The 15,190-nt window shown below is 40.8% G+C and overlaps 1 protein-coding gene across 8 annotated transcripts in view; it reads right to left on the bottom strand.

The window, feature by feature from the left end:
• The window catches only part of ARHGAP22 (Rho GTPase activating protein 22), a 398,531-nt gene that overhangs the window by 54,347 nt on the left and 328,994 nt on the right, over positions 1-15,190 (bottom strand). The window contains exon 1 of one of the 8 annotated variants that reach the window (XM_031956288.1): positions 6,506-7,573. The exons of the other annotated variants lie outside the window; for them this stretch is intronic. Coding sequence (XP_031812148.1) covers positions 6,506-6,749 — 244 coding nt within the window. The 5' untranslated portion in view covers positions 6,750-7,573. Of the gene's footprint in view, positions 1-6,505; positions 7,574-15,190 lie in introns of those variants that run through there. 8 annotated transcript variants of the gene reach the window in all.

The following is a 15,190-nucleotide window of genomic DNA, read 5'->3' as shown; positions in this document are numbered from 1 at the left end:
TGTATAAGAAGTTTAAGTGGGGGAGGAAATGTTTGTTGGTTAAGGACATCATCTGGAAGGATGACATTGCAATGATGGCATTCAGACCAGAAGTTAATGAGACACTATTCTAAGTTGGAGGCATGACTTGTAACAATTATTTAAAGGTAGGTGGGGAAGGAGAGGCAGGAAGAATTTGAGAGAATAGGGAAAAGGAGGGATTTGAGGGAGGAGAGAGGTAGGGAAAAGGAAGAGAAAGAAAGGGATAGGAGTCCAAGATAATTCAGGCTTTGAGTTTGCCAACCACTCAATGTCCTGAAGTGTCTCTAAGGGTGTCCCAAAGATCGAGGACAAAGATGGTTTGTCTACACCTCTGAGGAAGGAAGCTCTCTCTGAGGAAGCTATGGATGAAACTCCTATTTTGGAAATGTTGCCATGGGACTGAGGCTTAGAAAGTCATGAAGAAGACGCTGTCTCAGAATTCAATAACATGGAAATTAGGAGGCAGATTTGAAGGAAGGAATAGAGGAAGAACTTCCAACTTGACTTCTAGGTGGAAGGTAGGGCTAGGTTATCTAGTTAGTAAGGTTCACCTTAGACAGCAACTCCTTCACCCCCTCGTACTTCCATCCCAGCACACTAAGACTATTTTGGGTTGCTATTGAGAAGGCTGGAGAGCAAGAGTTGCCATCAGAGTCAAGAAAAGCCTGTGTAACTATGGGCAATTCAGGTGATAAACTAAGAAAGGCAGCATGGCAGAATTGATAAAGCTTCAGATAAAATCAGGAAAATTGGGTTTAAATCCAGCCTCAGACATTTGCTAGCTGTGTGATTCTGGGCAAGTTATTTAACTCTGTGCCTCAGTTTCCTCATCTGCAAAATGGGGATAATAACAGCATCTATCTTGCAATGTTATTGTGGGGATTGAGATAATATAATGAGAATATAATAAGTAACATAATATAATGATAATAAAACTCAGTACAGAAGAAAGGAAGGGAGGGAAGGAAAAAGAAAGGGGAAAAAAAGAACAAAGGAAGGAAGCAAGCAAGTAAGGGAGGAAAAGAGAATTGATTCTGTTTCAAATAGCATAGGACCCTGGACAAGTCTCTTAATTGTTTTCTGCAGCATGTTTCTCATTTGCATAATGAGGCTGAACCGGATGGCCCCTAAAGTCTCTTTTAAGATCTGAAGGTATTTCAGGCCCTTCTAATCCTAAATAACAGTAGCATCATTTATATATCACCTATTATATACCAGGCCCTGTGCTAAGTACTTTTCAAAAATTATCTCATTTGAGCCTCAGAACAATACTCAAAACGCAGGTGCTGTGATTATCCCTGTTTTGCAGATGAGGAAACTAAGGCAAACAGAAGCTAAAAGGCTTGCCTAGAGTCACACCGCTAAGAAGTATCTGAAGCAGGATATGAACTGAGATCTCCCTGATTGAGACCACTGCTTGATCTATTGTACCACATACTCAGGCTATGAGAATTTCTTCCTTCCACCTCTTGCAAAAAAGTATCCTTCTCCCTTTAAAAAAAAAACTGTGTCAACTCTCTAGTTCCTGTTTTCTCCTCCTGATGAGATTGGATCTAAGAAAAAAGAACAGATTCTTTTCCCCAAAGCAAGAAACTCAGGAAGCTGCAAACCATTTGTCACTTGATTGCTTACCATCATTGTTATTATTTCTGAATCTATTTTCCCTTTACATAAGTGGAAAAATCAAACTCTTGTCAGAAATGATGAATGACAACAGTGGAATGAGATTTTATAGAAGGACATTTTTTTTTCTTCTTCAAGAGACAGACACTATTCTCTTTCAGGAAGAGCTGAGACATTAGGAAGGAGCCCCTTTTAGAATCCCAAAGAAAACAGACCGTATCTAAACCCAAATCACTATCACCTAGACAGAGCAGAGAAATCATCATAGTAATTTAATACCCAAAACTTTGCTTTGGGTGACAACTGGAAAATTTTGGGCACTGATACTGGATGTTACTGTTAGCTCTGCTCCTGACACAGGAAAGACATGTAGCCCCAAACCCAGTTCCCCAACAGAATTCTCTACTGAGATTATATTCACATATATAACCAAGGACAATAGGTACCTTTAGGCAGCTAAGTGGTGTAATAGAAGAATAGCCTTAGAGTAGAGCACTGGACCTAACTCAGGAACAACTGATCTGAACCCAGATTCAAACATTTGCTAGCTGTGTGACTCTGGGCAATCATTTAACCTGATTACCTCAGTTTCCTCACCTGCAAAATGGAGATAATAACAGCATTTACTTGCAGTATTGCTGTGAAGATCAAATGAGATATTTGTTAAGCTCTTAGCACAGAAAGAAGGGAGTGAGGAAGGGAGGGAAAAAGGAATGAAGGAGGGGAAGAAGGAAGAAAGTCCAGGAAAGAATGCCTGAGTTCAAATCCAGCCTCAGATACTACTTGTCTTTGTGACCCTGAGCAAGTCAATTAACTTTGGTTTGCCTCATTTTCCTCACCTGTAAAATGGGGATAATAGCATCTGTCCTCTAGAGTTGTGAGAATAAAATGAGACACTAGCTTTGAAGCACTTAGCACAGTGACTCAAATGGAATTTGATGAATATTTGTTCCCTCTCTCCCTTTATACTCATGCTTCATGGGAAAGCTCATGGTTTTGTTACATGTGTGATGGGAGGAAGAGTCCATATTTTTGTCAGACAAATACAACAGCTCCAACAAAGGGCAGTTGTAACTTTACCCTTATGTTGAAAATCCGGGGGATCCCTCGTTCCATAGGCTCCTTAGAATAGGAGAGACACATTTTTTTTCCTTTTTGATCTGATTTTTCTTTTGCAGCATGAGAATTGTGCAAATACATACAGAAGAATTACACATGTTTAATATATAATGGATTGTTTGCTGTCAAGGGGAGAGGGTAAGGGGAAAGGAGAAAAAAATTTAAAACACAAGGTTTTGCAAGGATGAATGCTGAAAATTATGCATATGTTTTGAAAATAAAAAGCTTTTTAAAAAATAAGAACATTCCAAAGGAAAAAAATTTTAAAGATCTTCAGAATTAAAAGAAAATAGGACAGCAGAATGCAGTAGAAAGAACATATCTTGAATTTGATCCTTCCTTGTAACACTAGTTGTGTAACTGAGTAAGCCTCAGTTTCACTATCTATAAAATGGCTGTAATAAACCCCTGTAGTTCTGCTTTACAGAGTTGTTATTAGATAATATGTGAAGGCATCAACAAAAAGATTATATGAAGATCAATTCTGATGGATGTGGTTCTTTTCAACAATGAGGTGATTGAGGCCAGTTCTAATGATCTTGTGATGAAGAGAGCTATCTACACCCAGGGAGAGGACTGTGGGAACTGAGGGTGATCACAACATAGCATTTTCACTCTTTTTGTTGTTATATGCTTGCATTTTATTTTCTTTCTTGTCTTTTCCCTTTTTGATCTGATTTTTCTTATGCAGCAAGATAATTGCATAAATATGTATACATATGTTAGATTTAACATATTTTCATTTATTTATTTATTTTCATTTTTTATTATTATTATAGCTTTTTATTTACAAAACATATGGATGGGTAATTTTTCAACATTGATCCTTGCAAAACCTTCTGTTTCAACTTTTCCCCTCCTTCCCCCCACCATCTCCCCTAAATGGTAGATAGTCCAATACATGTTAAATATATTAAAATATATGATTTATTTTTACCATGTTAAACACATATTGGATTACTTGCCATCTAGAGGAGGGGGTGGGAGGAAGGGGGAAAATTGGAACACAAGGTTTTGCAAGGGTTAATGTTGAAAAAGTATCCATGCATACATTTTGAAAATAAAAAAGCTATAATAAAAATAATAAAATTTGAAAAAAGACAATATGTGAAGTCTTCTTCAAATTTTAAAGTCAGCTATTAACCGATTTTGTGGCAAGACCTCAGGTGTCTCCCATACTAAGTGCCAATAAGTGAATGTACCTCAACTCCAGTCATGGTAGTTGATTTCTTTCACAATAGTCTTAATAGGATGGAGGGTGGGGAGAGAGAAAGGATAAACCGATGAGGAAATCTAGCTTAAAGCTGCTCAGGCAATCTGGGTTCTATACATCGACCTGTGAGTGAAGGTTTCTCTCTCTGTCTCTGTGTGTGTGTTTGTGTCCCCGTTTCAATCTCTCTTTATCTCTGTGTGTCTCTGTCTCTGTCTCTATCTCTCTGTGTCAGTCACTGTGTTTCTGTCTTGTTTCACTCTCGCTCTTTCCTTCTCTGTCTTCTGAAATTTCCAACCTTGCTCAGCAATGAAATGTAAAAAAACCCACTGGTGACTTGTGAGTTGCCTCAAAGGCCTTGGCAGGCCTGAAGAACGAGATCCCAGCCAGAAATCAGTTCCAGTGGCATAGTCTGAAACCCTGGAAACGCAGCCAATCCCGCCTGTTCCTCGAGGTCTCAGCCCACGCTTAAAAAACAAACACACCAAATCGGCAGCTACTGCCACTGACATGGATTTCTGGCAAACTGCTGTTCTCATAGGTAGCCGTTTGAAATTCTCCAGGGCACAGCCTCAGCTGCCCCCCCTCCCCTCCATTCAAGTAGTCCCCCTGGCAAAGGCAGGATTTTTCATGCACCTGGCTGGCTAGCAAGCCTCTTCCCTAGTAGAGATGGGTCCCAAAGGGTGGACATCACCCACCCACTCCCCACATTGCTCTAGGGCAAAACAGCCACAGAGAGTTTAATGGTCCTTCAGGGCACGCAGTAGGAGGTAGGTAGGACCACCCCCTTCAATCTATCCTACGGTCAAGGAGATTCCACACCAGATTTTTTTTTTATTGGGGGAAGGGGAAGGAGGAGGTGACATTTTTTTCCTTTTCCTCCTCAAGCTGTCTCCACTCCAGGAAAACAGGCACTCAGCAACTTGGACAAACCAGCTCTTTTCCTCCTGGCCTGAATAGCTCTCCCACCATCATTAGCCTGACAATGCCCATACATTCAGCGGCGCTGTTCAGACATGCAGTGGGCAGTAAAAACATCTTCCTAATTTTTTTTCTAAGAACATCCTACAAAGGGAGATCGGGGTGGAGGCAGAGGGGGAGGGGATTCTCCTTTACCAGCCCCAAGGAAAGGTCACCCCTCCCTCCCCCCAGTGGCAAAAACTCACTTGAGAGCAATTATTCCTCTCCAGTCCAGTGGAAAGGTGCCACCTTTCAAACAAAGTCCCCCTTCACCGTCTTTCCCTTTCCTCCATTCCCTCAGGTGCCTCCAAAGGCGCTGGAACCCATCTTAAATGTAGCGGCCTGCATGTGTCCCCTCTGGCAGCCAGACACGACCTCGTGTGTCCACCGAAATAAGAGTGCAAGAAGCCGGAGATGCGTCTGTGCACCAAGGATGCATAAGTGCCTTTGCTGGCCAGTCCCTTATGCAGCGTAGCGCACGCATGCAAACAAGGGCCCGAGCCGTGATTCCTCCCACCAAACTCCCACATTTCAAATTAATACTTCAGGTGACTCTCCCCCCACCCCACCCCGCTTTTGGCCTTCCCTCTCTGCACATGATCTCTCTCAGACCACAATATTACAGATTTATATTAAGGAGTCAATAATTCCAATCCCCACTCTTCTCGATTTTCTGGCGGAGGAAACTGAGGATCGGGAAAATGAAAATGACTCGCCCAACGTCACACACAAAAACAGCAAACTGGCCAAGCTGGAATTTGAACCCAATTCCTCAAATTCTAAATCTAGTATTCTTTCCAAAGCCAAGAACAGGAAATGAAGTAAGCCCCGGGACTATTCTTACCATCCTCTATCCCCAAACAACTCATTTTTACTCCTGCTAACCAGCTGTTTTCCTCTAGCAAAGAAAAAAAAAGGGGGGGGGCAAGAATTAAAGAAGAGAGGAAGGGAGGGCAGAAGAAAAGGCAAAAAGGAATAAGTGTTAAAACTTTCAATGGAAAGGAGAAAGGAAGGAAGGGAGAGTGAGAGAGGGAAGAAGGAAGGAAAGGAGGGAGGAAGGAAAGAAAGAAGAAAGGAAGGGCAGAAGGAAGAAAATAAAAAAGGAAAGAAGAAAGAAAAGAGGGAAGGAAGAGAGGAAGAAAAGAAGAAAGAGAACGAAAGGAGAGAAGGAAGAAAGGAAGAAAAAAGGAAGGAAGGGAAGAAAAAGAAAGGAAGGAAGAAACGAAGGAAGAATGGAAGGAAGGAGGAAGGGAAAGAAGGAAAGGAAGGAAAGAAAGAAGGGAGAATAGGAAGAAAAGGAGGAAAGAAGAAAGAAATTAAGGAGAGAAGGGAGAAGGAGAACGGGAACGAGGGAAAGATAGAGACAGAGAGGAAGAAAGAAAGAGGAAGAGAAACAGACAGAAAGAAGGCAGAGAGACGAAAGCAGAAAGAGGCAGAGACGGAAACAGAGAGATAGACAGAGAAAAGAGACAGAGGAAGAGAAAGAGACGGAGAGACCGAGAGCCAGCCAGCCGGCCAGAATGCGGAGAGAACCGGCCGAGAGGAGCTGCGCAGCGGGAGCCGGGCTGGTACCTCGGGTCCGGGCACAGCACTCGGTCAGGTCGCAGGCGCTGAGCTTCAGGCAGAAGGGAGGCAGCTTCAGGGAGCAGGAGCTGCAGAGGAAGGAAGTCCCGGCGGCTTCGGGCATCAGACACATTCTCCGCTCCAGCCCTGGCTGCCGTCCATGAAGCCAGCGGAGGAGGAGAGCGGAGCGGAGCTCGGCCGTGCTCGGCGCGGCCACGGAGGCGCATCTGGTGCACGCTCGGGGCCTTGGCATCCAAGATGACTTGTGCAGAAAGTATTCTAAGCATCCAATGAAACGCGGCCCGCCAGTCCCATAGACTGCAGGCGGGCCGGCCGGCGGCAGGTAGGGTCTTGCCCAGCCTCCCCTCGGTCCCGGGCCGCCTTAGGAAGCGGCAGCCAATGTAAACAGCCGCTAAATCCCGAGCGCAAGTTTTAACAAAGGCTTTCCCCGGGCCAGGCCGGGTAATATATTCAGACTCTAATTGCTTGTCAGATCTCCCCGGGACAGAAGCTCGCCAACTGTTGCGGTCCGCCGGCCTCCTTCCCCGTGCACCTTTCCTAGAGCAGGAGGCACGGAGTGGGTCTGTCCTCAAGCCGGTCTGGTCTGTTCCCTTCCTTTCCTTCTCTTCCCTTCCCCCACTGGTCTATTCCAGTTTCCATCAGGCTGGAGAATGCAGGAGGGGGATTTTTCCACCCTGGGCCCCTGCAGTCAGAGTCACAGAGCAGCAGCGGCAGCACCCAAGGAGCCTCCTGAGGCACATTTTGGGGTGCTCTCGTTTCGAGCCCCAGCCAAAACGTAGGGCTTTCTTTTGGCACGCTAAATAACCCCCCCTTCCCCACCCTCCAGCTAATCCAGCCCCTTCCTAGGGGGCTGTCTTGCCCCTAAACGGGAACAGGAGAACTGACGCTCTGAGATGAGATTATTCCCCCAAGGGGGAAGGGCTTCATCCAGGGAAAGCGCTGAACCTTTCCAGTCACCTCACTTCAAAACCCAGGTGAAGGGCTGGGAAGTGGGGGAGGGGCGGCAAGTCACTGAGGAAAATTTCAGCCGAGCAGAAGTTAACGCTACGAAAGAAAGAAAGAAAGAAAGAGAGAGAGAGAGAGAGAGAGAGAGAGAGAGAGAGAGAGAGAGAGAGAGAGAGAGAGAGAGAGAGAGAGAGAGAGAGAGAGAGAGAGAGAGAGAAAGAGAGAAAGAAAGAAAGAAAGAAAGAAAGAAAGAAAGAAAGAAAGAAAGAAAGAAAGAAAGAAAGAAAGAAAGAAAGAAAGAAACCTGTCGTATGGAAAGGATTATTTTATCTGGCTTCTAAGTTCAGAATTTTTATGAAGGAAGAAAACGTGTCAGTTCTTTTGAGGTAGAGGAGCTGACATATAGTACAATGAACACTTTTTTTTTCATGTACAAAAACTAAAAAGGTCTTTCTTTAAAACAGAAATTCATCTGGGATCCATGAAGTTTTAAAAAATTATAACCTGTATAACTGCTTTCCTTTGTAATCCTGTATATTTTGTTTTATTCATTTAAAAATATTATTCTGAAAAGAGCTCCTTAGATTTCACTTGCCTTCCAGAGGAGTGCAGGGAATGCAAATAAGGTTAAAAACCTCTGCAGTAGGCGTTTCATGAGATCTGCCACCCTTCTACTTCCTTACTCCTAAACATATATCTGTATTAAGTATCATTTTAGTCACTCAGAACAAAACACACACTCCATGGTATTCTAAATCACAGAAAAATAACCCCCATAAACCTGGTTTTAATAAGTGTAATCTGGATGTTCTAATTTTAAATGAAATGACTGGATAAATAGATATGGGGAGTAGGTAGAAGAAAGGGGATGAGGGACGGGGGAGGCAGACAGACAGAGGTGACAGAGAAATAGATTACAGAGGGACAAGAGAGAAAGAGAGAGACAGACAGAGACAGAAACAGAGACAGAGAGAGAGAAGAGGTTTCAGAATCCAACAAGCGACTAAGGATAGAACACTAATTCAATTCTGGTGTCAGAAAACCTGAATCTGAGTTCTGAGTCTTACACTAACTTTTATGACTTTTGTCTCTAGGAAAGGCTAGTCACCCCTTTGAGGTTAAGTTTCTTCATATATAAAAAGGAAAAAAAAAACAAAAAAACAAAACCCTTCCCTCTTCCTCCCTCCCCCCAGTGTTACTGTGATGCAAATTCTTTAATGAGCCATTTAGGTGAGATTTCTGGTCCAGGTCAGGATCCCAGCTGTTAAGAAGTTGTGATTTCCAGGTAACATGGGGCATATCACTGTAAAAGGAGGAAAACTGAACCGATGGCCTCTGAGATGGAATTCTAGCTCTAGCTCTCTAAGATCAAAAAGTTTGTTTTTGAATTAGTGATCTATGAGTCTTCACTCCCTCCCAAAGGAATTATGTGGGATGTATTTACTTTTTCATGGATAATTTCTCACCTCTTTCAATATCTAGAAGTTCTGAGAGGATAGTAAAAGCAAGATTTGGGAATCACCTCACCGGTTTCTGAGTGACTAATATGATTCTTAATACAGACACATGTTTAGGAGTAAGGAAGAAGTAGTAGAAGGGTGACAGATCTCAAGAAGCCAATCCTGTCCTTTAAGACTTTGGGATTAACCAAGAGGATAAATTACAACCTCAGCCTCAAGCCTATCCTCAGCTATATTTCATCAAGGTCTATACTTCCTAGCTACAGGTGGATCATAGGAACAAAGGTTTAGAGGTGGTTTAGATTGTGAAGGCTAAATCATCTCATTTCCCTCAATGGTTAATGTATCTCCTCATCCCTTAATCACTTCATCTTTATTTTGTATTAACTTATCTGTGCAAAGACTGTTAAGCTTCAGGAGGACTAGAATTCTTGGTGAGTTTTGTTTTGTTTTGCCTGTTTTTGTATCCCTAGGACTAGCTTAGTTTCTAACAGAAAATAGGCATTCAACAAATGCTTGTCAAATTGAATTGAACTATATTGAGTAAAACTCAATCCCAAGGCTGGTGTCAGTGTTGGAGTAGAGGTTCAAACCTGGCTTTCTGGAATCGAGCATCAGTATTCTTTCCCCTGCACTCTGCCATCACTCTGGGATAAACTCACAGAAAGATGCAGGGCCATTTTTGATAGGAATGATTGGTTGCAGAGAGAAATAACCTACCAGCAGCTGCGCCACAAAGTGGGCCTCATACTCCTAAGCTGCATGTTATGTCTATTATTAGCCCAGAGCTTAATTTGGACAAGATCTCAGATATATAACCTTCTCCTGACTCCCTGCCCCGTTCTCACTTTTTTTTCCTTTTAAAAGAAAAATGTTATGTTTTTCATGAGTGTAGAAATCTGGGTCTTTGACATTGAGAGCCGGAGAAATCCATCCTGGTGCCTGAAAAACAAGTCCTGATTAAAAGCGAAGCCCCTTTGCCTAATTGCAATGAATGGGACCAGGTAAATTTTGAAGATAGTGAATTGACATCTCTTTAGAATTAAAGACAGACCATCTCCATCCACCCTCTCAGATTCTGGCCTTTTTGCTCATCTTCTACCCCTTCCCTCTGGATCAGACATGAACTTAGAAACCAAGAGGTCCCATTGATTTCTAGCCCCTGTGATCTAAGCCAGATATAGAACAAATGTAAGACAGGAATGAAAAGCCGGGACGTTATTTAATATGACTGCTGCTGTCACAGTGGAGGGGAATTTAAGCCATGCAGCAAGACTGCTGAAATAGCCATTCCTTCCTCTGTGAGAGGAGGAAATGTTAGTGGACAATCAATGAATAGGGTCTTATCACCACTGGTTGAACAGTTGAGTTTCCTTAAAGACCCAGCCTATAAAACCATTTCTCTTTTTCTTTTGAAAATGTCCTTTTTACCTATTATTCTCCTTCTTCTTCCCCTAGTTTCCTTCTAGATACGGCCTCCTCATATTCAAAATGGTTTGCTGTGGAAGCTGTAAATACACACACACACACACACACACACACACACACACACGGGAAGCATTCAGAGAATGCAACTTTGGGAATGGTACATTTAAAACAACAAATCTTTCAAGTGAATGCACAGGAATCTGGGAAGTCAAGGTCCATGTGTTGACTTTGAACTTAGAACAGAGACTGAACCAGACACAGGGATTTTGTCTCTGAAAGATTGGGGATCCCTTCCCTCCCCTCTAATTATAGAAAGGAAAAATCCCTAGGAGAATCTGGCTAACTCACTCCAAGGTAACTAGGGCTCAGCTCACACCAATATCAATCTGAACCTTTACCTTGAACTCAGAGGGCCTCTTTTCATATTTGAAAAAGTCTGTCTCTATTGTGTAAGAGTTTTGTAAAGGAAAGGGGCCATGCATAGTTCTACTGAGTCAGGTAGCTCAAGGTCCAGGACTTCAGATATGAGGAACTTGCTTTATTAGCTTTCCCTTAGGTCAAAAGCCAAAGACACACAGGAGGGGAGACAGAGGTCTGATTTCAGGCAAACAGCTGCTCTCTCCTGCTAGGGTTTGGGTGTAGGCTGGGTTCAATCCACAAGTCTTCCCAAATTCAGTAGAACTATGAAAAACAAGGCAGAAAGAGGATAGCCTATTCCCCAATTCTACCCTGCTGCCTTTCGAGAAGGTGAAAAAATGGATTTAAGATTTGGAGATTTTTTGGTATTTTTTGGGGGGGAGAAGGGGGTAAGGGAAGATTCCTTGCCTACAACTGCACCAGGATTCAGAGCCAGATTCTTTATTTTCAAATTCAATTAGTCCTCTCTCCACAGAGAATCAGCAAGACCTGAGAGCTAACCCTAACTCTGGTACTAGCGACTGACTACTAATATATCATTTCATCTGACTGAGCTTCGTTTTTCTACTTTGTAAAATGTGAGGGGTAAGACTAAATGAACCCTAAAAAGGTCTTTTCCAGCTCTGAAGCTATGATTCTATAAATACTTCCCAAAAGCTCTGGAGATTAGGGATTTTTGTATGTAAAATTACAGATCTTTTAGAGTAGGGATATCAAATTCAAGTAGAAATAGATCTTTGCAGTTTACAAATTCAAATAGAAATAGATCCCTGCAGTCTACAGATTAACTTAGAAAACCAAAAATCAAGATTATCTATGTTGAATTGTATTTTTAGGTATTTTGTCAAACTTTCCCCAATTACATTAGAATCTGATGGGCCTTCTCTGAGCCCTCTCTGAGAATTTAATTTAATTTAATTCCTCCTGCAGAATCACCTATAGGTCAAATAGTATAAAATTCATCACTTTGAGTAAAAATCTGTTATAAGAAAAACAAAACCAAAAAATCCCTTCTCTAAAGGAGTTTAGATTTTTTAGGGGGAGACAATAAGTATATATATAACTATATACAAGAGTATATTGATGTATGTGTGTGCATGTATAGTGTACATTCTGACAATTTTTCTACTTTGGAAGTCTTTTTGGTACTTTTTTTGTCATTCATTCATTGTTACTGATATAATAAAATCATATTTATTTAATTACTTTTTATTCCAATTTTCTGAAAAGGACTTTTGAATTGTAGCAAAAAACAAACAAACAAACAAACAAAAAACCCAACCTGCTAGTGAAATTAAAATTTTAATTCACAGAATCCAGGAGAGCCCATGGGGCTACCATTTGAATTCCAAACAGATATTCCTCCAGATAGTAATGAAAATCTGCATTTAAATCACTGGTTGAAGGCTGCTTCCTTGGGATTTTCACCTACCCAGGGAGTCCAACTAGGCTTCTAATTGCTGATGGAGCTGACTTCGAAGACTGAGGTCTATGGGAGGAGCATCAGGGCTAAGGGCTCCTTTCACATCCTAGCTGTCAGTTATAAAAGGTGTGACTTGGGACAAGAGGCTCAACTTCTCTGAGCCTCAATTTCCTCATCAGTAAAAACCGGGGCCTAGGCTCGTTGACCTAGGTTCCTCATGGTCTCAGGCGTTCTCCTTTTTATGGAGCCACTTCTATGCCCCCTTTGCTCCACCTGTGTCTCTATGCCATTGAAACACTTCATGTGAAGCAGCTGAAAACAAACTCTTAGGAGAGGAATTGCCCCTAAAAATAACTACCTTTGTGCTTTCTAGCTATTAGTGCACTTCCTTTGTGACACAAAAATTAACCCAGTGGGGCTATTAATTAAATAATTTTCAACTAGTTTCACTTTAACTCATAGAAATGAAGACTATCAGAATGACAAAGGACCTCAAAGACCTTTCTGTCAACTTCTCTTTTCATTATATGATAGATTAGGGAATTGAAGCCCACAGAGGTGGTTAATTTGTCCAAAATTAAATAATGAGGAAGATTCCTGACTTCAAATCTGGTCTCAGACACTGTATTTCGTTGGATGAATGACTTAACTCTGTCTGCCTCAATTTCCTCATCTGTAAAATGATCTGGAGAAGGAAATGACAACCCCCTCCAATTTCTTGGCCAAGAAAACCCCAAATGGGGGGTTTGTTTTTCTTTGTCTTTTTAATGTCTTGCATAAACTAGGCTTTTTTTTTTTAAGTGCTTACTGATTGATATATCACCTAATCATAGCTCACAAGTTGGAAAACCAACGTTTTGCTCTTGACCTTAGCTCTGATGGATTGTTTTGTGTCTTTTTGGTAGGAAAAACAATAAATTTGGGGCAGTCTTTGCTGACTTTAAGAAAGGAAAATATATAGTTAAGACCACCATCAAAAATATAACCATTTGGTTGACCATGTGTCCCGATCTTTTATTTTGAGAACAATAGTAATCTCTGGGTCTGTTTGCTCTCTCAATTCAATTAGGTTCAGTAATCATTTATTAAATAGTTATTATGCCCAAAGCATTGTGGTCATCACAGTCTCTGTCATCAATTGGCATATAACCTAAGGGAAGGTTATAGAAAGACACAGTACAGTTATGGTTCATGTACACAATTACTTATGATATTTGGCAGAAGGTAAGAAAACAATGGAGACAATCAGGGAGAATACTCCTCTCTCTCTCTCTCTGTGTGTGTGTGTGTGTGTGTCTGTGTGACTGAGAGTTGGAAGGATGGCACCTAACTTGGCAGAAAGAGAAGGATTTCATCTGATGGAAAAGGGCTCAGAATCTCTTTTAGGCACGGGGGATTGTCCTAATAAAGGTTCAGAGGTGGGAGATTATCTTGACAAGAATAGGGGATAGTAACTTGTCAGTTTGGTTGAAAAGCAGACTATGTAAGGGAAGTCAGACTGGAAAGGTAAACTGGAGCTAGATAGACCCTTGAATGCCAGGCTAACAAATTCATACTTGATCTTATAGCAATGAAAAGCTACTCAAGATTCTTTGATTAGTAGAATGATGATAAGAGTGATTAAAAAATAAACTGAATCAAGCATATTCTCTATATTTATGGAATCAGACTTTTTAGGGATTGAAAGTTATTTTGACTCAGTGACTCCATTGTTGTCAATCAGTGTTGGGGAAGATTCTTTTGAGGAATGCTTTGATGAGAAAGGTATTACCTAGTGTTTCTTACTTGCAATTAGATAAGAGCTGAGATGCAGTGGCCCATCCCCTTTATCAGAACTATCTTTATCTGAATAAATCTGAAATTTATTAATAAAAATTGGCTCCATCTTGAATCCCTTGCTAATCTCTAGAGCTCAGCCTGTCAGGGTGCTGCTACCTTAATATATTCTTTCATAAATTCCTTTTAATTCTCTTAGCTAAATTTTGCCTCTTCAGTTTCTAGTTTCTTGATATACTATATCTCAAAAAGATTCATAACCCTCTTTTATTTACTAAGGAACTATGGAGATTTGGCTATTTGAGGTTTAATTTATTAATAACCCAAGAACCAGGTTAATTAACTCATGACCCCAAGTAGGTTTCTCCTTCAATAATGTGAGGTGACCATATACTTTGAACAAATTAACTAGGGAAACTGCCAGGCCTTTTGATTTATGTCATATAAATAAATATAGATGTGATATAATTTGAGGGGCACCCATACTGATTTGGTTCTATAAAAGCAAGTTTTTCTTTGGTACCTCAAAAAAAGAGGAAATTAATACAATTGGTAATGTTTCCTTCTCTATTTCTATATTTCAACTTCATATAATTGTATAAATATTCTTGGTGGTTAAGAGTCTACTTAAATGAAAGATGGATAAACTGAAGGGTTAGTTGAGTTAAAAGCCAACTAGTTCAATCTTTATTGCAAAACTAAAACCAACCAGAAGCTAATTCACTAGATTTGGTGGGTTTGCGAAGATTCTAGAACAGCTTTGCACAATCTTAGCCTCTGGAGGCTTTTGCTGCTCTTACTAAACATGGTTTTAGTACTTAGTAATGTAATATTTAGAATTTTGGCATTGGATTGAAGTGATTTGCTGAGAAAAAACTCACATGAAAATTTATGTTTTTAAAATTAATAAAGAATTATATATATATATATATATATATATATATATATATATATATAAATATATATATAGTTGTTTGGGAAAGCCCTATTAATCACTGCTAAGGGACTAGATGACCATTGGGTGTATATCCAAATTGCAGGCTGAGTACTTGGGGAATTAGAAGCTTTATATGAAATAATCTTGCAAAAATTATAAAGTAACATTATGGCTACAATTCTCTAGTCCCGAATCAGTTTGATTTGGACTGTACATTTTTTTTTGCACTTTGGATAAATACTAGAGGAAGAAGATGAATTTAGTTTCATTCTCAGATTTCAGATTCC

The sequence above is a fragment of the Sarcophilus harrisii genome, chromosome 2, assembly GCF_902635505.1.
Source record: "Sarcophilus harrisii chromosome 2, mSarHar1.11, whole genome shotgun sequence".
In the NCBI taxonomy this organism is placed as follows: Eukaryota; Metazoa; Chordata; class Mammalia; order Dasyuromorphia; family Dasyuridae; genus Sarcophilus; species Sarcophilus harrisii.
This window is presented reverse-complemented; position numbering and strand designations above follow the sequence as displayed.